At 41.1% G+C, this 25691-nt stretch overlaps 1 protein-coding gene across 9 annotated transcripts in view; it reads right to left on the bottom strand.

Annotated features, from left to right (window-relative positions):
- SUPT3H (SPT3 homolog, SAGA and STAGA complex component) overlaps positions 1 to 25691 on the bottom strand; it is a 414689-nt gene that overhangs the window by 8202 nt on the left and 380796 nt on the right. For 5 of the 9 annotated variants that reach the window (XM_070361261.1, XM_070361263.1, XM_070361256.1 and 2 more), the window contains one exon: positions 9283 to 9387. In XM_070361261.1, coding sequence (XP_070217362.1) covers positions 9322 to 9387 — 66 coding nt within the window. In that variant the 3' untranslated portion in view covers positions 9283 to 9321. Of the gene's footprint in view, positions 1 to 9227; positions 9388 to 25691 lie in introns of those variants that run through there. The other 4 variants (XM_070361259.1, XM_070361260.1, XM_070361258.1 and 1 more) reach the window with 3 other exon arrangements.

Genomic DNA, 25691 nt, shown 5'->3' with positions numbered 1-25691 from the left:
CATTTACTTTAAGTTCAGTGGACACATTACCTTAGGGAAACCTCATCCTAAAACAGCTCACTGTGTTTGCAGTAAACCAGTGGGAGACCCAGCAGGTTTTTAAGGACAGTGCTACAGACAAAAATGGCAAGTGAGTCTGTAAGTCTAGACTCAAGCAGGCGCGAAGGTTCTGAGGTCTTTAGTGGTATGTAAGTGTAACTAAGGTTCCCTCCCTCTCTGAGGTCATTAACCCCTTCAGATCAGACTGCAGTCAGAGTGTGTGCTCAGTCGATCAGTCACGTGCAACTCTTTGCAACTGCATGGACCATACATAGCCCACCAGGATTTTTCCAGGCAAGAATACTGGAGTGGGTTGCCATTTCCTTCTTCAGGAGATCTTTCCGACTCAGGGATTGAACCCACATGTCTTTCGTGTTCTGCATTGGCAGGAAGATTCTTTACCACTGAGCCACTTGGGAAGCCTGTAGTCAGATCCGAAAAGCCACAAGAAACCTGACCCGTGGCCTGCTTTGAAGTGATTTCTCTTGAGATACTATATGACTGTCATTATGAAAAAGGCTGGGATCATCTATAGTTCTTGAGATTTGAAGCCAAAGGCAAACAAGTATCCATAGAAGATTAAACATAGACTTAACCAAAAAAAGAAAAAAACGATGTTTAAATGCCCATTTTCTTTTCTGTCAACCAACCAATAGATGTTTATTGAATACCCAATATGTGCAGGTGGTGATTACAAACAGGTATAGATTTAAGACTTTCCCTCAAGAAATTCTTAATCTGGGGCAGGCTACAAAGTACATGGACAGACGATTAGGGACAGAAAACAGAAACTACCGAGACCAACAGGAGCATAAAAAGCTCGGAAGACGCAGAAGGCACCCTGCCCTGAGACAGGCAGGAAGCTTTACGGGAAAGAGCTGGGGAGGAGGCCACCTTGCAAACGGCAGACGGATTTTCCACAGGTTCACGGACACGACTCTACACATTTCAGGGGAAGGCGCCCTAAGACCTTTCATGTTTCCACACGGGCCACTTGGCAAGGTCCCACCTCGCTCGGCGATGGTCCCACCTCCCTCGGCGATGGTCCCAGGGACATGACAGGACAGCCAGTCTAGGGAGGGGCCGCCACAAGGAATCATCTGCCTCCCTGGTTCTGGAGACACATGACATTTTCCATCTTGACCTCCTTCTGGGTATGGATAAAGCTGGAAAACTGCTTGGTGGTTTAATTAGAGTTGGCATTCCATGACTCGGTGACCCACCACTCTAATTTTCTGTCATCTGGCCCCTAGATTTGGTATCTTCCTGTGGGATTAGGACCATGGAAAGTCTTGTTTGGTTTTTTTTGCTGTGCCAGGTCTTAGCTGTGGCACATGGGATCCAGTTCCCTGACCAGGGATCGAACCTGAGCCCCCTGCATTGGGAGCATGGAGTTTTAACCACTGGACCACCAGGGAAGTCCCAGGACAGTGAAAAGCTGACACCATGCTGATCTTGCTTAGGCTGCCACGTAAGTCCCAACTTCCAGCACCACCTGGGCTCACTGTCTCTTTCCAGGCCAAACCTATGAAGTGTGGCCAGCCAACCTGCAGGAGTCACTGCTGCTTAAGCACTGCTCAATGGATTGGCACACACAGTCTGGAAGGAGTGATGGGAAGAGGCCAATGTACTGGCAGGTGAACTGACTTCTCCCAAGTAAAGTGGTTGGCAGAAGGAAATCAACGTCGTTCGCAAAAGAAACCTGTAGGTACGTAATGCCACAGGCTGAGGCACTGCTAGTCGACATCTTAACAAATATAAATTTGAAAGTGACTTGTTCTGAGGCAGAACAGACCTCGGGCTGAATTAAAGAAGCTGCTAATGAGAGAGGAAAATCATCATTTATAATGCAAATTGTGTTCAGCAACTTTTGTTCCACTTCCTTCCTTATCTCTGTCCACCACTATCCCACGCACACAATTGCACATCCTGGGCTGGGAGAAACAAAAGACTGCATCACAATTAACAGGCAAATACCTAAAAGGGGCATTTGTATAAAGTTACAGGGGGTTGCTGCATGTACTTCTGGATCGGCCACTGCAAACACATGTAAACACGATGGGGATTGTTTTATAACATGAAATAGCTTGTATGAAAGCATAAAATAGTAGCCTGTGTAATGAGAGCCTTCTAGAGAAATCTGGTCCCACAAAGGAGAGGCTTTGTACACATGGATCTTGGGGAAGTTTTCCTCATAATTTGTACAGGGATTCTTAGTATGTGCATTGATCCTACGTATTTATCTTAAGGTTCAAGACATTACAGAAGACTTGGCATCATGCTATATAATTATAGTCTGTTACACATTATATGATATTCTATTATATACATAATACTTGGCCTCAGGGAAGGAATGTGAAGTTAAAATTTTCTTGTAATCAAGTTTTTTGGTATTGAGAAATACTTCTAGGTTCAGGGCAGCAATTGTGTTATCAGAAATCTTTAGCACAGTGCAAGTGGTATAACACTGGTTTAGAGCATGAGCTCTGGGGTCAAAGTGTTGGGTACTAACAGTAGCTCCATCTCGGGCACTTCTGCATCAGGCATGGGACCATCCTCTCTTTTTTTCACTTATCTATTTCTGGTTGCACGGGGTCTTTGTTGCTATGCGTGGCCTTCTCTAGCTGTGTGTGTGGGCTTCTCATGTTGCAGAGCACGGGCTCAGGAGTTGTGACACACGGGCTTAGCATGTGGAATCTCCCCGGACCAGGGTTCAAATCTGTGTCTCCTGCACTGGCAGGCAGGCTCTTAACCACGAGACCGCCAGGGAAGTTCGAACCTTCTGTTCTTAAATTTGCTTTCTACCATCTACGGGCAACACAGAGAATGACAACGCATCTCTCATAGTGGGGTTGTGAGGATTTAATCAGATAATCACATAAAGTGCTTAGGGTACAGGGTGGCACATGGTGTCCTACGATTATTATGTGAAACTATGATTATTATGTGAAACATTATTAAAATGCTGATATAATAAATTATTTTTGATAGCAAGTAAACTGTTCAACAGTTATATAAGTAAACATCTTGCTTCTTGAGTTTTCCTATATCTTTTTCTAGTTTTATACTCTTTGGGGAAAAAAAAAGGAATAGTAAAGATTGGGTGGTGATGAGCAGAAAAGAGAACATGAATATAATACCCTATACAGAGTTACAGTGGTTTCCAACAATGAAATATTGTATCTGGGTTTCTCATGACTTTGTAGGAATTGATTGTTTTAAAATATGCTTCAATTGCCAAAACTCTCATGACTTACGACAGCCTGAATATTTGATATTTTCTTCCAGAAAAAAAAAGTCTCTTTTTTTTTCTTAAGTGCTATGGTATCACTATCCTAGTCCTGACACTAGAAACTTACTTTAAGAGATATGACTTTTTAATATTTGAGCTTTTAAAGCCATCTGGCCCTTATTTAACCATCACATTTACATCCAATTCCTGCAGGCAGAGATTTGTTGTTTAAGCTTGGCTTGACGCCCTCTGCAGAAAGCCTTTCCTTTAATGAACTCGACTCCACTAAAACTGCTAGCTAGAGTCCCCTGGTCTGCCCTTGTTCCCCACTCCCACCAACTATACAATAAGCACAGAACGTTTCATCTTGTCTTCCAAACAAGAACATAAAAATAAGAAAATAAATCGATGAAGAATCAGCTTAATGTGGCCACCACTGCTATGACATATTCAACTCAATGCCCTTATATTATTTGCAGAAGTGTTTATGTACTATGAAATGTTCAGCCAGAGCACACAGGAAACTGTAAAATATTTTATAAGATGTATACATGGTTGATGGTAGAATTTTAAATGCAACTTGGGAAGGTTCTATCTAAATTCCAGGAGAGCAGATGAGGGAGTATTTTCTCTGTAGTGACTCAGTTTTACATAAGGGGTTATATGAACTGGAAAGAAATGCCTGATTTGGGAACTATATAAATTTTTTTCATAAAACTAAATTTTATAATTTCTAGACAAGTAAACTTATTTACTCTCAGACCAAGAATTACCAGTTATGTTTATCTGTCTTCTACATGGTAAAAGCATTAAAAGTGGATTGTTTACTATTTTATAGGAACAAAGAACATAGAGTAATAAATGAGGAATTCATCCCAAACACAGAAATTATATACACCATTAAAAATAGTTATGCTTAAATAACAACTCTTGCCTCTAAAACTGGAACATTATTTTTGAATCTCAACTATTGCAATATGTGCAGACAGAAGGTTAATGACATATCCTCAAAATGGCATGTTTAGAAAGGTGCATTTGCAAATTCAGGTGAAGGGAGAAATTTTTTTTTTTTTAATTTATTTTTAGTTGTGGGATACCTGCTCCACAATACTGTGTTGGTCTCTGCCATACATCAGCATGAGTCAGCCATAGGTATACACGTGTCTCCTCCCTCCTGAACTTCCCTTCCGCCTGCCACCCAATCCCACTCTTCCAGGTTGTGACAGAGCCCTGGTGGAGTGCCCTGAATTATTCCGCACATTCACACTGGCTATCTGTGTTGCACAGTAGTGCACATGTTTCCACGTTACTCTCTCCATTGGTCCCACCCTGTCCTTCCTCCCTGCACCCTCCCCCGGGTCCGTAAGTCTGTCTTCTATGTTTACATTCCACTGAGGTCAAGTGAGGTCGCTCAGTTGTATCCGACTTTTTGTGACCCCATGGACTATAGCCTGCCAGGCTCCTCCGTCCATGGGATTTTCCAGGCAAGAATACTGGAGTGGGTTGCCATGCCCTCCTCCAGGGGATCTTCCCAACCCAGGGATCAAACCCGGGTCTCCCACATTGCAGGCAGACTCTTTACCCTCTGAGCCACCAGGGAAGTCCTTAATTGCTGCCCTGCATATAGGTTCATCAGTAGGTCTTTCTAGATTTCATATATATGTGTTATTATACAATATGTTTTTCTCTAACTTCACTTTGTATAACAGGCTCTAAGTTCATCCACCTCATTAGAACTGACTCAAACATGTTTCTTTTCATGGCTGAGTAATATTCCATTGTGTATATGTACCACAGTTTCTTTACCCATTCATCTGTTGGTGGACATCTAGGTTGCTTCCATGTCCTGGCTACTGTGAATGGTGCTACAGTGAACACTGGGGTACATACGTCTGTTTCAATTTTGGTTTCCTTGGGGTATATGCCTAGTAATAAGATTGCTGGGTTATATGGTAGCTTTATTCCTAGTTTTCTAAGGGATCAAAGGGAGAAATATTTCTATTTCTTTTATCCTCATGTCTATAAAGCAGCATCAATTTCTCATAAGAGAAGTTATTTATTTACTTACCTGATTTATTTATTTTCAAATTCCATCTCCTAAACACAGAGCTACAAAAATAGAAACTATTTTGTATATTCCCATTTGATTTACAATTGAGCCTGACTTTTTATATTGTTTAGCTATAACTTTTCATTTTATGTTGGAGTATAGTTAATTTACAATATTGTGTTAATTTCAGGTATATAGCAAATTAATTAGTTGTACATATACATATATCTATTCTTTCTCAGATTCTTTTCCCACATAGGTCATTAGAGAGTGTTGAGTAGAGTTTCCTGTGCTATACGGTAGGTTCTTGCTGATTATATTTATTTTGTATACTGGAGTGTGTATGTGTTAATCCCAATCTCCTCATTTATCCACTGCCCTCCACTTTCCCTGTTGGTAACCATAAGTTTGTTTTTCTGAGAGTCTGTTTCTGTTTTGCAAACACAATCATTTGTATGATTTTTTAAATTCCACATATAAATGATACCATATGATATTTGTCTACTAAGTGACTTATTTCACTTAGCATCCTCCTGCAATGCGCGAGTCCTGGGTTTGATCCCTGGGTTGGGAAGATCCCCTGGAGGAGGGCATGGCAGCCCACTTCAGTATTCCTTCCTGGAGAATGCCCATGGACAGAGGAGCCTGGCAGGACACAACTAAGCGACCAAGTGCAGCACACAGGATAATCTCTGGGTCCATCCAATGTTGCTGCAAATGGCATCACTGTTCTTTTTTATGGTGAGTAATACTCCATTGTATATACGCACCACGTCTCTATCCATTCATCTGTTGATGGACATTTAGATTGCTTCCATGTCCTGTTTATTGTAAACAGAGCTGCAATGAACACTGGGCTGCAGGCACCTTTCTGAAGTATGGTTTTCTTCAGATACAGGCCCCAGAGTCGGATTGATGGGTCATACGGTAGCTCTGTTTTTAGTTTTTTAAGGAACCTCCAGAGTGTTCTCCCTAGTGGCTGCACTAATTTACATTCCCACCAACAGTGTACGAAGGTTCTCTTTTTTCCACATCCTCTCCAGCACTTACTGTTTGTAGACATTTTGATGATGGCCGTTCTGACCAGTGTGAGGTGATACCTCATTGTGGTTCTGATTTGTATTTCTCCAATAATTAGTGATGCTGAACGTCTTTTCATGTGCCTGACTTCTTTTTAAAAATTGATGTACAACTGACATATAACACATTAGTTAATTAATATCACAGCCCATCTGAAGATTTTAATCTAATGCTTGTGCTTTAGAATATGTCCATAATTAGAATCATTTAAAAAATAAGAGTTTGGGGGCTTCTCTGATGACTCAGAATCTGCTTGAGATCCAAAAGACAGATCACAGGTTCAATCCCTGAGTTAGGAAGATCCTAATGGCAACGCACTCCAGTATTCTTCCCTGGGAAATTCCATGGACAGAGGAGCCTGGTGGGCTACAGCTTATGGGATTGCAGAGTCAGACACGGCTGAGTGACTAACATTTTCACTTTCACAAAATAAGTTTAGGTTATTGTCTAAGATAAACATGCCATAAAACCCTGACATGTCTTGGTGACATCTAAGGCAGATCCAGAATGGCAAAGTATAAGACTAAGCTGAGAATTAGGGACAATGAGTCTGGTCTCTGGTCTGTCACAGCCACTGTTGAGTGACCTTGGGAAAGTCAGTTTCCCTCTCCAAGCCACCATTTTCCATCTGTAAAATGAGTGGATGTAGTCAATGATCTTTAAGACCATCTTCTACTCTTGACATTTTATGATTCCACATAATATTTTAATCTTGAAAGAACAATTTATTTAAGTCCCAATTTCTGAAACTTTCCTTTTATAAATCTTTTTCCCCCCTATACTCACTGCTTAAGGAAATTTTATTTCACTTCAAATTTAGCGCTGTGGAAAGAGTCAGAAAAAGAACCTAAGTGTAGACAAGAAAAAAAAAGAATTACAAATATTAATATTGAGCAATTACGGGGACATCTAGGCTGGTTCAGGACAGACATAAATGACCTTGTTTTATTCTAAATTCAGCTCATTGGCTTATGATGAAAAGTGAAAGGTTATTATATGGACTTACTGGGCAAAACCAGATTTTATAAATAATTACCTGTCAGACTGTTCAAGATAGACAAACATACGCCAGACCAACAAAAACATAGACCTGTCATATTTTTGAGAGAAATGTACGTTGAGTCTTCCTTCTCTGGGACTATAAGGAGATCAGGTAGAATAAAATGAAGGGGAAAAAACCTAAACCTTATATTTTCTGCCTTGTGCATACTTTAAAATGTATAATGTGGGACAGGAGGAATTTTGATGTGAAAAATCAGCTCCTGAAGATTTTATACATCTATGAGCCTGGCATAGAAACCAAATACAATAAATGCTGTCATTTAAAAAAGTTAGGATGTTTACTGCAAGCTTATAATTTTCTGTGATTAGGGACGCCAAGAAAAATAAGAATGATGATAAAAAGAAAAGTTTAATCATCCATTTCACCAATCACAGATGGAACATCAAAACCCTTTGGCAATTTTTTGATATTATATATCTGTACTTTGTTGTTGTTGTTGTTGTTCTTGACATGAAGATTTCTTCCAGAAGGACTAACACAAAACAGGTAAATGACAGTTCACAAATGTGAATGAAAAAGTAAAAGTGAAGTCGCTCAGTCGTGTCCGACTCTTTGTGACCCCATGGACTGGAGCCTATCAGGCTCCTCCGTCCATGGGATTGTCCAGGCAAGAGTGCTGGAGTGGATTGCCATTGCCTTCTCCAGGGGATCTTCCAGACCCAGGAATCGAACCCAGGTCTCCTGCATTGCAGGCAGACGCTTTACTGTCTGAGCCACCAGGGAAGCTATTGTGGCACAATCCCATTAGCTGAGCCTCGCTGTGATCTGGTCACAGCAGGAAAATCCTTCACGCTTCTCATTTCTATTTTTATTAATTCTTGACAAAGGCTGTCTCAGTGTGCGTAGAAACCACAATAAAAGTAAAATTATGCAAAACTCATCAAGTGTGAAAGAGATAACTTCCTTTTTTTGCAATTCAAGTTGAATCAAGATAGGTATATTACTGCTATATTCGAGTTTGTTTCCAAGAGTGACAGTTCCTCATTTGCTGGAGAAAGTACAGATGTCAGAAGGATAACTCAGCTGCTAGAGCAGAGAAGGGCCCAGCCCACACGCAGGCTAGGTGCTAGCACTTTGGAGTGAGAAAACCGATCACTCAGCTGCCCTTCCACTGATTCTAACTGCTTGGCTTCTAAATGGGTATGGTGTGTGTGAGGGGTGGGCCTGGGGATCCAAGGGACAGGGGAAGGCGAGAAATAAAGACGGGAAGAGTTCTGTGAGGGAAAAAACACACCACAGGCAGATACTTGGAAAGTAGGGAAGACGCCGTAAGAATGACAGATGTACAATACGTGGGGTGAAGGGAAGAAAAGATAGGAACAGACAGTTCATCGGGCCTATTAGGTCTTTGATTAGTCTGAGTTCATAAGGTGGACATGTGTCTGTAAAATACATGAAGATCTAGTCACCAAATGTCAGAAAGTAGAGTTGGTGGGACAGTGCAAGGGGAAATGTGACTGTCCTTTTAATTGTGTGTCCTTTGTCCCAAACCTGGATTACAAAATGCATCAAATAAAACACAGACTAAACACTGAGAAAAAAAAAAAAAAGACACTGCTTTTAAGTTATGTGAGCTGAGAGCAGCTCTACTCCAAATTCAAATTGCAAAATTGCATTCTTGTCCACCTACACACCACCCTGAACATCCTGCCATTAATTGGCTAAATGGCCCATCCAGTAAACAAGACTAAGCGCTGAGGGGGCTGGAAAAGGGCTGGAGTCAGTCAGTTGATAGTCACAACAAACCAACCCACTCCCAAGGCTGTGGAGAGGGTAAACTTGTATTTTATTTTGCCCAAGGAGGGGAACAGAAATCACCTTAATATAACATTGCCTTTCCTGTTGTCGCAGTCACAGTCACATCAGCAGGCCAGAAAAGCCATCCCGTTCCTGCGGTAGGCACTCTGTCAAAGAAGAAGAAATCTGCAGTGAATTATCACATCAAGTCAAAGCAGGAAAGGGGGCAAAAGAGCAAGCAGCACTTTCTTCCTGTTTTGGGGCTTGGCTGGCTACAGTCTAGTAGGGTGCTTCATCTGAACATTGCTGGTGGCCAAGCATTAGCAACTGCTCTGTTAAAAAGTCAGTGTGGTTAACAAGTGGTTAGTGATTCTATTTCGGGGCAGTGGGAGAAATGTAAAATAAGACATCCCATTTTGTTAATTGATTGGGCTTGGTTAGGCCAAAGACATGTTGTGTTGAATCTGTTTGTCCTTTAGAAACATGTGTTCTCTATTGGACATGCCCAGGAATCACTTCTAACTAAGTATCTTAATAGTCTATAAATTACTGACTCATTATATCCTTCCCAGGCCTAATTTATAGTCCCAGTAAAAAGCTATGGGAACAGATAGTAATAGAGGCCCCCTTGCCCAATACGGTGCTAGAGTTCTGTACATTATAGGCATTACATAAAACGTGAATCTTACACAATTTTATTATGCATAGATAGATAGATAGATATTCATGATGGGATAAAAATACACCCATAAAAGAAAAATGGGAAAATAAATACTAATTGTAATAATGTAATATACTCCAGCAAAGAAAGTAACACGGCATAATAATGTAATATACTCCATAAAGAAAGCAACATTTCATCCCAAGAGACATATTTTGCGTTTCAGAATTGGGAGAATTGGGCCACACAGGGCCTTCCACAATGAGACTCAGAGTGAAGCAGAACTGAAATCCAGGATTTAGGAATAAAATTCCTCTTTTCACCACCATAGTTTTCATTAGTTAAACTTGGACCAGCCACCTTCAGAGGATTTGTAACCCTCAATTAGATGAAATTTTTATATAATGTATTTTCAGAAAAATGTGAAAAAGACAAATCCTCATAACATTATGAATTTTTTGTTCTTTTAAGCTAATAATTCTGGGGCTGTTCTGGAGTATATAAACTTTCAGTCCAATAAATTTACCTTCAACAGCCATCTTACAGGAAATACAAAATAAGCTTTTATGATTAAGATAATGTTAGGAATGTGCGGAAGAGTTTAATTCTAAAAAATGATTATTTTTAATTATACAGAAAAAAAAAGAAAAGTAAAACCCAAGTTTTTGACAAAGACTTCTACCAACATGAGGTGAAACAAAAATGGTTTTCCAAATAACTTTCTCTTAATCATAAAATTCAACTAGCTTCAAAACCTTCCCTCCAAATCTCCTGCTTACACAGGATTTACTATGGTTGTCAGGCTTGGGAGCCCTGGTTGAAATTTCATTAGTGGGCTATTACACAGTTCACTCTGGATCAGCATATCAAGGATGAGAAAACAGGCAGATCCGATAGAGCCCTTCTTTGGGGCTCGCTCTGTGAGCTCCATCTTAACAACGGACTTTCTGTGTCATAGGGCACTTTTGGACGGAAGCACACGTGCGAACAAAGGCTAGAAAATTCCAACTCGAGCTCCTAAGACCGTGCACAGGAGAACAGTGGAAAATGAGCTCCTTGGAGAGCCACAAATAACTTGCAGGAACGGATAGGGTGTCTTCCCACAACCACAGGCAGGGGAGCCTCAGGCCCTGAAATAGCCCCTTCCACCACGGCTGCCTTCGAGAGGCTCACACCAAAGTAATACTTTCTGCTTCTTACCCTTGATATTTCACGTTTTACAACCACTGTGACAACCTTCAACATAACATAATATTTAAAGCCCAGGGATGGTTTACATGGAGATAAACAGACCTGGGAGTAAAGCTGGATTCCTCTTCAACATAAATGGTTGAGGTGAGCCTTGCTTGAAAAAGTAATCTTGGCTCAGGAGAAGACCAAAGTTTTGGCTGAGCCCACCTGAGAAATTACCAAGTTTAATCTTTCCAGGGTGGGTGATATGAGATGGTTTACTCCAGTTGAAAAAGTCTCTTTTCACCTTCATAGGTGAGTTGATTAATGCTGTTTGCAAACAACTAAAAGATGACAGGCTTACTGAATAACAGAGGCCCTCAAGTTTAGTAAGAAAACCAAAGTTTAGAGCTGACCCGGATTTCTGGAATAAGTTCTTTCTATTCTAATTCTAAAATAAAGAAGGAACAAACAAGCATGTGTAATTAGTGAAGAGCAATTTCAGCAAACCAATCCCCTAGGGTCCTCCACCCTGAGTCACTGCTCTTTCCTTTTGATGTATAAAGGATGTATGTTGTCTGTCTGTGTAGGGCAATTATGGGAACGTCCCAAATTTGGCATCCCTTCCAGAGTAAGCAACTTGAAAGGAAGATGGATGGAGACAACTCATCTTTGTGTCAACTGTGAATTTCTCTCTATTTGTGCTGCGAATGCTGAAACTAAATTTAAACATTGCTTGGTGTGAGGGCCTTCCAGAGGCCACGTTCTCATGAAGCACTCTGCATCCCACTCACTCTCTATTGTTAGATATTGTGAACAATTCACAGACACTCTTAGTAAAACCCAGACCTTGAGCAGAAAAAGCCAGGACCTCCCCAACTACTGAAAAGTATAAATTAATTAATAACACAGACTCCCTCTCCTCAAACCAGCTCTGACTTGCTATATACCACTTAAGCTTCATTTCTGACTTAATAGAGCTCTGTTCTCAACTACTGTTTGCTTCCATGTAAATGTATTGAAAAGTTCAGATATTTTAGTATCTCTCAAAGTACCAGCAAAGAATATATGTATACATATACATGTGTATATTTGTGTGTGTGTATGTATGTGGCTTCCCTGGTGGCTCAGATGGTCAAGAATCTGCCAGCAATGCAGGAGACCCCGGGTTTAATCCCTCAGTCAGGAAGATCCCCTGCAGAAGGGAACAGCAACCCCCTCCAGTATTCTTGCCTGCAGAATTCCATGGACAGGAGCCTGGCAGGCTATAGTCCATGGGGACACAAAGAGCTGGACACGATGGAGCGACTAACACTTCCACACACACATACACATATATATATATATATATATATTATGTATTTTTATTTTTTTTAAGGACCAATTGTAGTTCTTAGGTCTTTTTTTCTAAAATTGAGTATCAAGTTAGTCTCCCGTTTTTGACATTCTTTTTTATCGATTCAGCTCCAAATTATGACCTGTTACTGGAAGCTCAATCTACCTGGATAAGCAGACACAGACTCTACCTGCTGCACTGGGCACTGGTGGGATGTTAACTCATAAGTGTGACCTTTAAAATAGGAAATTAAAAAGTCTGTGTGTGCACGGGCAATGAACAAACTAGGGAAAACATTTAAATCCCAAACTGGTTTACTTCTGCTTTTATGGTTCATCATAATTGGACATTTTAAGGAATACAAATTAACATTAAAAAGGCAAAAGTTAATAAATATCTTAAGCAAAAAGAAGATAAATATGCTACAAAGCATACCCTGCAGTTCCAAGTTGAATATGATTGTGTGTATACGTGTTGTTTCGGAGAAGGCGATGGCACCCACTCCAGTACTTTTCCCTAGAAAATCCCATGGACGGAGGAGCCTGGTGGGCTGCAGTCCATGGGGTCGCTAAGAGTCGGACACGACTGAGCGACTTCACTTTCACTTTTCACTTTCACGCATTGGAGAAGGAAATGGCAACCCACTGCAGTGTTCTTGCCTGCAGAATCCCAGGGACGGGAAGCCTGGTGGGCTGCCGTCTATGGGGTCGCACAGAGTCGGACACGACTGAAGCTACTTAGCAGCAGCAGGAGCAGCATATGTGTTGTTTGTGCCAGTAGCCTAATTAGTAAGACTTTAATTACAGATAAAGCTATCTCCTTCAGTTCAGACCTACACATATTCTCACTACTACACTTCCTGATTTACTCGCTTTTTAAAGTAAAATAAAACAAGAATTTCATTGTAGGGACTAACCTCAGCAAGATGGCAAACTAGGAGGTCCCAAAGCTTGTCTCCCCAACAAAACAATAAACAACTACAAACAGTCAAAAAATAGCTCCGAATTACAACAAAAAAGTATGACTATACAGAAAAGTGTAGGAAGCATTTTATTTGCATTATTCACCCATGCCAGTCCAGAGCAGCTCAGTACAAAGAGTGACCCTACCTTGGAGGCATATCATCCCAGAGGAAAAGGAAAGCAGGAGATTCCCTGCAAACCTCCCCTCCCCAATGCTGTGGATGTTTGCTACCAAGCACCCCCACAGTCTTTACCAACAAAGAACCCAGTCATCAAGCTGCATGGAGTCCCCACTGCTGTGTTTCCTTGCTGGGGCTGGAGCTGTCTCCCCTGTGCCTCACTCTCTGGGATCATGATGCCATAGCATCTCACCATTGATGGGAGTGAAGCTACTGCTGCTCTCTGTGCCTGCCTCCAGGGTTCTGCAGCTACTATCAGCGGGGCCCAGATGCTGCTTTCTGTTCCACTCCTGGATTCTAAGTCATGGCATTGCTTGCCATCACTGGGCTACACTGATACAGCTCTGCGTTCTACCCTTTGGGTCCTGAGTCATGGCTTTGACCTGGCACTGCTGAGGCTACGCTGCTGCTGCTCTGTACCCTGTGCCCTGGAGCCAGAGGCAGGACTTTGACCCACCATCCCCAGGGTGTGCCGTTGCTGCACCCCCCAGGTGGTGCCACTACTGTATCTCCCCATCCTGGGGCCACAAATCACTGTGGGGAGTCCCAAGGACTCAAACTGGGGCTCCATGAAGACGTGCACACGCCTGCACCTCAGGCACTGGTGCACCAGGACCAAGGTACTTCCCCATGCGCCTGACTCCAAAACCCCGGCTCCACCGCCACTGAGCGCCAGAGCACTAAATCTGGCACCAAAAAGGATCCCTTTGGCTAGAAATTCCTCCAACAGGCAAAAAAGGAAGACCTCCAGCAGCCTCTGTCATTGAAGACCCCAACAGCTGTAGATTCTACTGCCACTGGCAGGACCTCTGTGGTCTGGGCCACTGCAGAGCCCTGCAGTCTTTGCCAAAGTTGACCTCAGCTGCTGATGGAGCTGCCTGGAGACTATGCCACTGTGCTTTCCCCAGAATCAGAGCTGCTGAACTCCAGCCAACCAGAGATCTCACAGACACTTTCAGGTGAAAACCCTCCTCTTCCAGAGTCAGTCTGAAAAGGCGGAAAAGAGATGACTGCTCCCTCAAATGTGCAAACATCAACACAAAGCTCCTAGAAACAGGAAAAAGCAAGGAAACATAACACCACCAAAGGAGCTCAGTAATTTTCCTGTGACTAAGGCCAAAGAAACAGGTATCTGTGAGGTACTTGCAAAAGAATTAAAAATGATTATCTTAAGAAATCATTTGTCTGTCAGAAAGCTGACAGACTGAGTTGTCTGAGTTCAATTCAATGAACTCAAGGAAACAATGCATGAACAAAATGAGAAGTTCAACAAAGAGACAGAAATCATAAAAAAGAGTGAAACAAAAATTTGGGAGCCGAAGGATGAAAAATGCAAGAGAGAGCTTCAAAAACAGACTCAATCAAACAGAAGAAAGAATGTGCCAACATGAAGAGAGATTTTTTGATATTATCCATTAAGAGGAGAAAAGAAATAAGAATGAAAAAAGTGTGATAAAAGTCTGTGTAAATTAGGGGATATTATTTAAGTGAAACAATATAGTCAGCTCCCATATGTTAGTCACAGAGCAAGGTTTAACAAACTTAAGAACACTGACATCCTATCAAGCGTATTTCCCAAACACAATGAAACTAGAAATCAATGATAGGAGGAAAGCCAGAAAATTCACAAATATGTAGAAATTAAAAAAACCCACCCACATGGACAAACAATGGGTCAACAAAAAAGTCAAAGGGAAATACAAAATTTCAATATAAACAACAAAAAAAGCCCTATAATATACCAAAACTTATGGGATGCAGCAGAAGAAGTTCTAAGGGGCAAGTTTATAGTGATAAATGCCTACATTAAGACAAAAGGAAGATTTTAAATAAACCTAGCCTTATATGTTATATAACCTTATATGATTCAATTATCCCTCAATAAAGCTGGAAAAAAATGGGGAAAAAAATCTCATTATAGCAGGTCTCAAATTCACTTTTAAATACTTCATTTCTCAAAGGTCTAAGACAGAAGATTTTTGTCCTATTATCTGAATTCTTATAAATTTGCAGAATTTGATCTTAACAACTCTACTGAGTTCCAACTCCGTGTAAGCCACTATGTGCTTGGTGGTACGAAGGCCTCGAAGACGAGTGACACGGCTCCTGCAGCCGCTGAAGCTTCCAACTGGATGTTAACAGTTTAACCGCCACAATTAAAATGCATTGACAGGTCATTTTCAAGGGTGGGGAAAAAAATAAGGCAGGCTTTTTGTTTGCTCTTCTACTTTTAATCACAATATTTAATTTCAGATAAAAGGCATGAGATTTGTATATTTCTTAAAGCAGGGGTTCAGTTCAGTTCAGTTCAGTCGCTCAGTCGTGTCTGACTCTTTGCGACCCCATGAATCGCAGCACGCCAAGCCTCCCTGTCCATCACCAACTCCCGGAATTCACTGAGACTCATGTCCATCGAGTCAGTGATGCCATCCATCCATCTCATCCTCTGTCGTCCCCTTCTCCTCCTGCCCCCAATCCCTCCCAGCATCAGAGTCTTTTCCAATGAGTCAACTCTTCACATGAGGTGGACAAAGTACTGGAGTTTCAGCTTTAGCATCATTCCTTCCAAAGAAATCCCAGGGCTGATCTCCTTCAGAATGGACTGGTTGGATCTCCTTGCAGTCCAAGGGACTCTCAAGAGTCTTCTCCAACACCACAGTTCAAAAGCATCAATTCTTTGCTGCTCAGCCTTCTTCACAGTCCAACTCTCACATCCATACATGACCACAGGAAAAACCATAGCCTTGACTAGACGGACCTTTGTTGGCAAAGTAATATCTCTGCTTTTGAATATGCTATCTAGGTTGGTCATAACTTTCCTTCCAAGGAGTAAGCGTCTTTAATTTCATGGCTGCAGTCACCATCTGCAGTGATTTTGGAGCCCCCAAAAATAAAGTCTGACACTGTTTCCACTGTTTTCCCATCTATTTCCCATGAAGTGATGGGACTGGATGCCATGATCTTCATTTTCTGAATGTTGAGCTTTAAACCAACTTTTTCACTCTCCACTGCAGGGGTGGTAAATATTAAAAAAAAAAATACTATACTTTTTAAGATTGGATTATGAAGTATTCAATACTTTCATGTCCATATCTAATTTAGCCATTGCCACAACTATTAAAAATAAAGGCCTTATTATTCTCCTTTTTAAAGTGATATGTTTAATGAGTGATCAGTAAATTTAGGATTCAAAATTCAAGACCTGTATTCTTTTCATTATACCATTGTCTTACACTAAACAAAAGAAAACAACTCCCCACCCCCCAAAGTCTAGCTTAATTTATCCCATCTAGATTACTGTAGACATATCTGTTCTCCTAGTCCTAACAAACTCAAGTCTTGCTAAAGGTCACTTAAATTAAAACTGTACTTCAAAGATTTAAACTAGATTAGCTTGGCACAATCCCTGGAGTGCAGAGATGGGACCTTAATCTAAATCATCTTCAGTTTGGAGGCACTCTCAACTAGAGCTTATTTCCAGACTAATTTAAAGGTTAGTATATAATAATAATAATAATAAAACACTGTGCGTCCAAATAACTTGGGGGAGCTTTACAAAAATAACAGATACTCTGGCTTCACTTCTTTCAAGTCTATTGGTCTGAGTGGAGTTCGGGTTTGGAACGTTTTAAAAGCAATCCAGGGACTTTCCTGGTGGTCCAGTGGTTAAGAATCTACCTTGCGATGCAGGGGAACGTGGGTTCAATCCCTGGTCGAGGAACAAAGATCCCACATGCCCTGGTGCAACTAAGGCCACAGGCCCCAACTACGGAGCCTGTACACCACCACAAAGATCCACATGCCGCAACTAAGGCCTGAGGCAACCAAGTAAATAGATACATTTTGAAAAAAAATTCTTCCCTATGACCTAGATGCACAACAAGGGCTGAGAACGATGGTGGAGTAGGTGAGTGCACCATGAATAGGACTCCAAAATGGTTTTGTCAACAAATACAGAATTGTTTCAGTCTGTCACGATCAGACAGTATTTCATAATGGGAATCCTAATCTTAGCATTTAATACAGAAGAAATAGAAACTAAGGTTTTCAACTGCTACATTTAACATGGATAACCAACACGGACCTACTGCACAGCACAGGGAACTCTGCTTAGTGTGATGTGGCAGCCTGGATGGGAGGGGAGTTTGGAGGAGAATGGATCAAGTATAGGTGTGGCCGAGTCCCTTCACTGTTCACCTGAAACTATCACAACCTTGTTTGTTAATCAATTCTACCGCAATACAAAATACAGTTTTAAAAATTGAGGTTTTCAGACGTGCCTCTTATGAAGACAGCAGATGGGCTACCTGCGGCTCTCTCACTTCTGACTGGGGCCACGTGCAGACCAGTCACTGTTCTCCTTCCCAGGAGCTGGGATGCTGCTGTGACGGAGCACAGCCCTGCAGCCCGCCACACCACGTTTAATTCCATAACGGCAGAGGGATTTGGAAGCTAAGCCTACTAAACCACATTGAACAAGTCTTTTGCTTACATCTAAAATCAAGGAACAATAAAACTTTGGAATTGGGAAGTGTCTTTGAGAACTCCTCTAGTCCTATTCCTAATCTAACAGATGAAAAAACTGCTGCCCAGAGAGAGACACACAGACCTGTGGGCACGTGGCGGATAACCCAGGACGGTTCTCATTCTGCCCAAAGCTGTATGTTCAGCTTCTCCGACCTTAATGGGGAAAACAGATGTCGGGGGAAAAATTGTTTTTCCAGATAAAGAATCCTTGGGAGCAGAAAAGTTAAGGGGCTGGAGGGAGGGAAGGACTTCATTGTCCAAAACAGGACAGCTGAGTAGTTAGAACAAGACACGCCATGATGAGCTTTCAGTGCTATGCTTGTCTCTTTGGCATTCTGATTACCTCTCCCTTGGAAAATCACTTAATATCCCCGAGTGCCCCCAATAATAGTTTTGATAAATAGATGAACTCTGTAAATAATTAAGATCAACCTGGCTGAAAGGTTCTGTGGCAAAAGCACGCACCTTTAGAAGCTTCACGGGAATGACACACCATTTATTTGCGCTCAAGTCTTTCTAATAAGTCTGTGTTCAGTGTCTGATTTAGGGTCAAGCATACAATGTGGCCTGCCTGGGTCAGCTTGGAGTTGGCCAATTTGGGCTAAATCCAGGAGAGAAAGGACAATAAAAAGATTTGGAGCCTACATTCACCCTTTCCCAAACTACTGTTAACTCCCAATTAACTAAATGTAGGGTAGACTCTGCGTTTTGGATGATTTGCGGGCCACAGGAGCCACCCTGGTTACCAAGGGCCTGGTGGTTTCTCAAGAGCTCTCTTCTGCTCCATGGGGATGCGAGGGTACCGAGGGCAGAGGTTCTATGACTACTGGCTTGGCTTTGCTGGAGGATGTGGTGGGGGAGGCAGGGGGGTGAACTGAAAGCAACAGGCTTTCCCTGCATGTGTGTGCCAAGTTGCTTCAGTCGTGTCCGACTCTCTGTGATTCTATGGGCTGTAGCCCACCAGGCTCCTCTGTCCATGGGATTCTCCAGGCAAGGATACTGGAGTGGGTTGCCATTTCCTCCTCCAGGGGATCTTCCCCACCCAGGGATCGAACCTGTGTCTCCTGAGGCTCCTGCATTACAGGTGGATTCTTTATCACTCAGCCACCGGGGAAGCCCACAGGCTTTCCCTAGTCTTTATTAATGAAGTTAACCTAAGTGTTCCATTTATTGGACTATTCAGTTGAGTAGGGGCTGAGGGTATGTACCTCTCTGAATTTCATGTATAAAAATGTTAATTTCATGTATAAAAATGCTGTTTCACAAGACAGCCACATTAGCCCACCTCACTCCCCAGTTACTGTCAAGACCAACGGTGCTTTTATCTCCCTTTTTCTATCTCTCTTCTGGCAGCAACACTGGAGACTACACCAGTTTGTTTCAAATTCCACGACCCCCATCAGCCCCAATTCAGCCCTGCCCTCTGTGGGGTCACTGGATTCAGAGTCCAAGCCCCCTCCCAGCTCCTTCACTTGCTGAAGGAGGTGACTGTGCCCTGAGAGGCATCTTGTTTTGCTTTAATACTATAAATCTTTGAACCCCTGGAGCTTCATATCAAAGCTATGTAATAGCTCTTTAAAAGATAAAATATGCCCCCTTTTCTTGCTGCCCTTGTGTCTGCGTGTGGGCAAGAGATTTAATTACAATGAATAAAACTGAATGGTGGTCTGAGACTCTTAAAATCAAAGTGGGGATCATGGCTGAATTTCATTAGCAAACATAAATACAAATAGGCACATCTTGTTTGTACCAATGCCATGTGACTTTCCCCCTTTTGATAATTTCAATCTAACTCTGATAAATTTCAGAAAATCTAAACTGAACCATATGATGTATAGCACTGTAATATGCAAAGCTCTTCATTAAACATTTTCCTTTTTTGGGTACTTCCCCATGTTATAAATATCCTGTGAAAATCATGGAGGACAGTTTGTCAGACAGCAGAGCCTTGATTTAAGACAGTGGAGGGAGCCCTGCCCTCTAAATAAGAGGTCTTCTCTGGCTGGCAGAATGGGAAAAAGACATAGCATTAACTTCCATTCTATTCCAAGTAACTGTGAGCCTATAAATCTTACGGAATGTGTCATTTTATGCATGTTTTTGTCTAAGTCTGTATCATATTCTTCTTAAAAGTTATTTCAGCATTCTGGATATAAACATCTCTCAATTAAAATTAATTATTAAAAATTACCATTTCTAATTGCCCAAGTCATCTCAATCAAATTATATGAGAGATGTGTTAATTTCTTTGCTGTCATTGAGCAAAGTAATTACATGGTTGATGCAAACAGCAGAGTATTTTAGAGAAAAGTTTTTTGTGAATGTTATTTTTAGCAATTTTATATGAGTCTAAATAGAAGTGTACCATTTCTATGCTTAAACTATTCTTTCCATGATACTGTATGCACTTAAATACATTTATGGTAGTAATAATTTAATGGCAATAATATTAAGCTTTTTTTCCCCTTACACCTAAATTATAAACAATTAAAACACAAATTTCCAAACTATTCCAAGCTGCAGACACATGTTATGTATAAACAGTACCAAATTGGCAGAAGTTAGTCATCAAAATCCCCATGGCAGGCAGGGTTGGGGAGAGAGGTGCTCAGTATAACAACAGTTAATTCTTATTTTTCTTGTTTGATTCAAAGCTCTCCAGGAGGCAGGAAGTTACTATTTTATTTGTCTCTGTATGTCCAGGGTACAATCCAATGCATAACATATAAGTAGGTGCTCAATAGACAATCATCTAATGAATGAATGCATTTGATTTGCAAATAGCTTAGTTTCCTCTGGACAATGAGAAATGCTAACATGTATTCACCATGACAGTAGGGGCTGAGATATTGTCAGCTCCAAAAAAATCAGGTTTAGACTAAATACTTATCATTTCACCAGATAATCGTCAGCAGCAATTAGTAGGAAAAATAAATTAGTGACCTTGATAATTCAGTCATAAACAATGCTGCAAAGAGTCACTCTGATGTTAGTTCTCAGTTCCCACTGGGAGTGTTTCTGGCCTTCTCATTACTGTTATCTGCCAGGAGTAAACACTTTTGCATCAATGGAGCCAACTGCCTTGTGTGCCAGAAAGAAAGAATCCAAGTCATCTAAAACAACACTATTGAATTGTTTTGTTGCATCGAAACACTTTAAGTTCCAACATTCTTTTACGGAAAAGCTTACAGTAGTATAAAATAATGTTCTAAAAGTCTTGGTTGGGTGGCAGTATTACTCAACTGTATTTTCCATTTTCAAAGTTGTCAACAATGATATAATAAAAATTAAAAGAAAACACTGCCTCAGTGGCATTTGCTATGTCAAAAAATACAACATGAGGGATAAGTACATGAATAGCAACAGCTGTTTACCAATGGTCAAGGTACCAATTTAGAACAGTAAACAAATTATAATTAAAATTCTCAAGAATTTTTAGAAGAAAATGAATAATAAAATTACAACACAGAACTATCAGGACACAGTCACTAATAATGAAAATCACTGTGGTAGCCACCTGAGAAGGTATACTTTTGTATGAACCTATTGTCATTCATTCATTTAATAACATAGGTTGCGAGATGCAGTGGCTACAGCTGTGATCAGAGAAGTGGTTCCTGCCCTTCACGTTGAACAGCCTAATGGGGGAGACATATTGAATGAAAAATGACAAAGGTAATGGGAATCACAAAATGAGAGTAGAGTATAATGGGACCAATAAGAGCACAGTAGAGGTGGGTGGTGATCAACAATGTTTCTTGAAGGAAAAGACACTCAGCTGAGGCCAAGCTGGGGATGGGGATGAGTGGTGAAAGGGCAGGACAGAAAAATGTTCTAGGTTAAGACCCAGAGGACAGATAGCCTGACTTATTCCAAATGCCAGTCTATAGGCTATGCTTGTCACAATAAATAGCAAGTCTAAGACACTAACCCACACCACCTACCACTGAAGGGTTTATCAAAATTCAGGTAAAAAACGATCATGTTATATTAATGTTCAACTAATTCTTTTCAATCACTGCTTTAGAGCCTGATATAAACTCTTTACATCAAACTGGAAGAATTGGAGGACTTCTGGTTTCTGATCCAGCATGGAAGAAGTCTGGAAGTTGCTACTCTGTCCTTGTTTACTCAAGTGAAAGTTGAACAAAGTGAAAAATCAAGAACTCTTAGATCCAAAGGAGAAGTGAAGTCACAGGGCAAACCACTGTCCTTAAAACAGAGAGACAGACAAAGAGTCACGACTTAATGGAACAGAGATCTATAAGCAAAAACCGCTGTGGGAACCAGTGCTGGGGTGGGGGACACTGAACTGTAACTGACAGACTGCTAAAGCTCCGTGTGGACAAACCTGGGGCTAAAACCCAGGGGACTCAGACATGGGTGGTGGGGTGGGGATGGGGAAGGGAGCCACGCTTTTGTGAGTTTTAGCTCCTGGAGGTCAACTAGGTTCTCACAGTGACTATCACAGAAAAACCTCTTCATGCTTCCATTTTGAAATACACCAAAGCATTATGTTCTTCTTAATAAGGTCTAAGTACAAGAGAAATAATTTAATCAGAGCTTAACCTGCGTAAGTTTTTAAGCGTGTAACTGACCTGGGCAAAGGGAAATACCCGACTGTCAGTCCACCGCAGTCATTCTGTCTAATAGTTTGGTGGGTGGGTGGACACTACAAAGCACTCGTGTGCTTCACAGTTCAGAGGCACAGGCTCACTGTAAGACTGAGACCTACTCACGGTTGCATAGAATGTCTCCCCTCTGCCCACATTTTACCATCACAATAATAAAGGCCTATTTTTACAGCAGTTCCTTTAACCCAGTACATCATGTCTGGCTACTAAGACAAAATTACAAGGTATAATAAAAGGCAGAAAAAAAACAGTTTGAAGAACACAGCAAGCATCAGAACCAGACCCATTTATGACTGGCATGTTGGAATTAACAGACTGGGAACTTTTAACAACTATGATTGAGACGGTTGGATGGCACCACTGACTCAGTGGGCATAAATCTGAGCAAACTTCAGGAGACAGTGAAGGACAGGGAAGCCTAGTGTGCTGCAGTCCATGGGGTTGCAAAGAGCTGGACATGACTCTTAGCAACTGAACAACAGCAGCAACAATGATTAGGATGCTAGAGGCGCTAACGGATAAGGTAGACACCAGGTAAGAACAGAAGAGCAATGCAAGCAAAGTGATGGAAATTTTAAGAAAAAGTAAAAAAGAAATGCTAGATATAAAAACTCCATTGTAACAGAAATGATGAATGCCTCTGATGGGTTTATTAGTAGACTGAATAAGACTGAGGAAATAAGCTCTGAATTTGAGGGTACTGTACGAGAAACCTCCAAAACTGAAAAAGCAGAGTGAAAAAAACCCAGAAAACACAGAAAAAAATATCCAAAAACTATAAGACAGCTACAAATGGCATAACATATGCATAGCAGGAATATTAGAAGAAGAAGAAAAAAAGAAAAGAACAGAAGAAATATTTTTAAAAATGACGACTTAGAATTTTCCCAAATTAATGTTAGACATCAGACCATAGACCCAGGGAGCTTAGGGAACACCAAGAAGGATAAATAAAGACAAATAAAGGAGAAATAAAGATCTTCTCACACAAAGAAAAACCGAGGGGATTATTTTCTAGTAGTTCCTTGCTTATAGGAAAATGTTAAGAGGAAGTTTCCAGATACAGTTCAGAAACTTGGGTATAAAGAAAGAAAGAACAATGGAGAAGGAGTAAGTAAATCAGTGCAGTCACTATGGAGAACAGCATGGAGGTTCCTTAAAAACTGAAAACACAGTTACCATGTCATCTAGCAACCCTACTCCAGGGCATATATCCGCAAAAGATAAAAAACTCTAACTGGAAAAGATCCATGCTCCCCAGTGTTCACAGCAGCTCTGTTCACAGCAAACAAGACAGGGAAGCAACCTAAACGTCCAGCAACAGATGAACAGATAAAAAAGACGTGTGTGTATCAGTTCAGTTCATTGCTCAGTTGTGTCCGACTCTTTGCGACCCCATGAATCGCAGCACGCCAGGCCCCCCTGTCCATCACCAACTCCTGGAGTTCACTCAGACTCACGTCCATCGAGTCAGTGATGCCATCCAGCCATCTTATCCTTTGTTGTCCCCTTCTCCTCTTGCCCCCAATCCCTCCCAGCATCAGAGTCTTTTCCAGTGAGTCAACTCTTCACATGAGGTGGCCAAAGTACTGGAGTTTCAGCTTTAGCATCATTCCTTCCAAAGAAATCCCAGGGCTGATCTCCTTCAGAATGGACTGGTTGGATCTCCTTGCAGTCCAAGGGACTCTCAAGAGTCTTCTCCAACACCACAGTTCAAAAGCATCAATTCTTTGGCGCTCAGCCTTCTTCACAGTCCAGTTCTCACATCCATACATGACCACAGGAAAAACCATAGCCTTGACTAGACAGACCTTTGTTGTCAAAGTAATGTCTCTGCTTTTGAGTATGCTGTCTAGGTTGGTCATAACTTTCCTTCCAAGGAGTAAGCGTCTTTTAATTTCATGGCTGCAGTCACCATCTGCAGTGATTTTGGAGCCCCCCAAAATAAAGTCTGACACTGTTTCCACTGTTTCCCCATCTATTTCCCATGAAGTGATGGGACTGGATGCCATGATCTTCGTTTTCTGAATATTGAGCTCACACAATGGAATACTACTTAGTCATAAAAAGAATGAAATAATGCCATTTGTAGCAATATGGATGAACCTAGAGATTATCAGAGTATGTGAAACAAGCCAGACAAAGACAAGTATCATATATTACTTATATGTAGAATCTAAAGAAATGATACAAATGAACTTACTTACAAAGCAGAAATGGACTCACAGGCATAGGCATAACTTATGGTTACCAAAGGAGAAAGTGGGGAGGGTTCAACTAGGAATTTGAGAGTAATGGATATAGCACTATATATAAGATAAACAATAAGGATACACTGAATAGCACAGGGAAATATATTCAAATATCTTAACCTATAGTGGAAAAGAATGTGAAAAAGAATATAACTGAGTCACTTTGTTGTACACTTGAAAACACTGTAAATCAACTATACATCAAAAAATAGAAAAAAAAACTTGGACCGTGTGTACTGACTGGACAGTGACAGGCATGCCTTCTCCATGCCTTTGTGTCTCCTTCCCTAATTAAGTGTGTAAGGCACTACGAACATACTTTTGAACATATTAATTGCCATATTTCTTTTTTTTTTGGTGGTGGCACTATTTATTTCATATCTAATTTCACATCATGGTAGCTAACATTATTTGGATGAAACTCTCTTAATTGCCATATTTCTATAATGGAATTGTGTTAATGGAATTTCCCACAGACATTTACAATCTACCTCAGCCATTAAAAAAAAAATCACCTTCAAGTATCATAAATAACCAAAGTGTGTTCTCTAGTGAGAAAGATTAATTTGAAGAGAGCTAGCATATTAAATGATTAAATCCCTGAGGTATGGAATCATTCCAAGTCAGATACATAATCTCTATAGCAGCAACAGTGCTCATGTTAGTAGGCATTATTCTAATAAACCCTAAAAGTAAGCTATCTGGGGATTCCCAGGACGCACTAGTGGTAAAGAACCTGCCTGCCAATGCAGGAGACATGAGATGCAGG

The sequence above is a fragment of the Bos mutus genome, chromosome 23 (genome assembly GCF_027580195.1).
Source record: "Bos mutus isolate GX-2022 chromosome 23, NWIPB_WYAK_1.1, whole genome shotgun sequence".
Classification (NCBI taxonomy): domain Eukaryota; kingdom Metazoa; phylum Chordata; class Mammalia; order Artiodactyla; family Bovidae; genus Bos; species Bos mutus.
The sequence above is the reverse complement of the archived record's forward strand: the minus strand, read 5'-3'. Positions and strand labels throughout refer to the sequence as shown.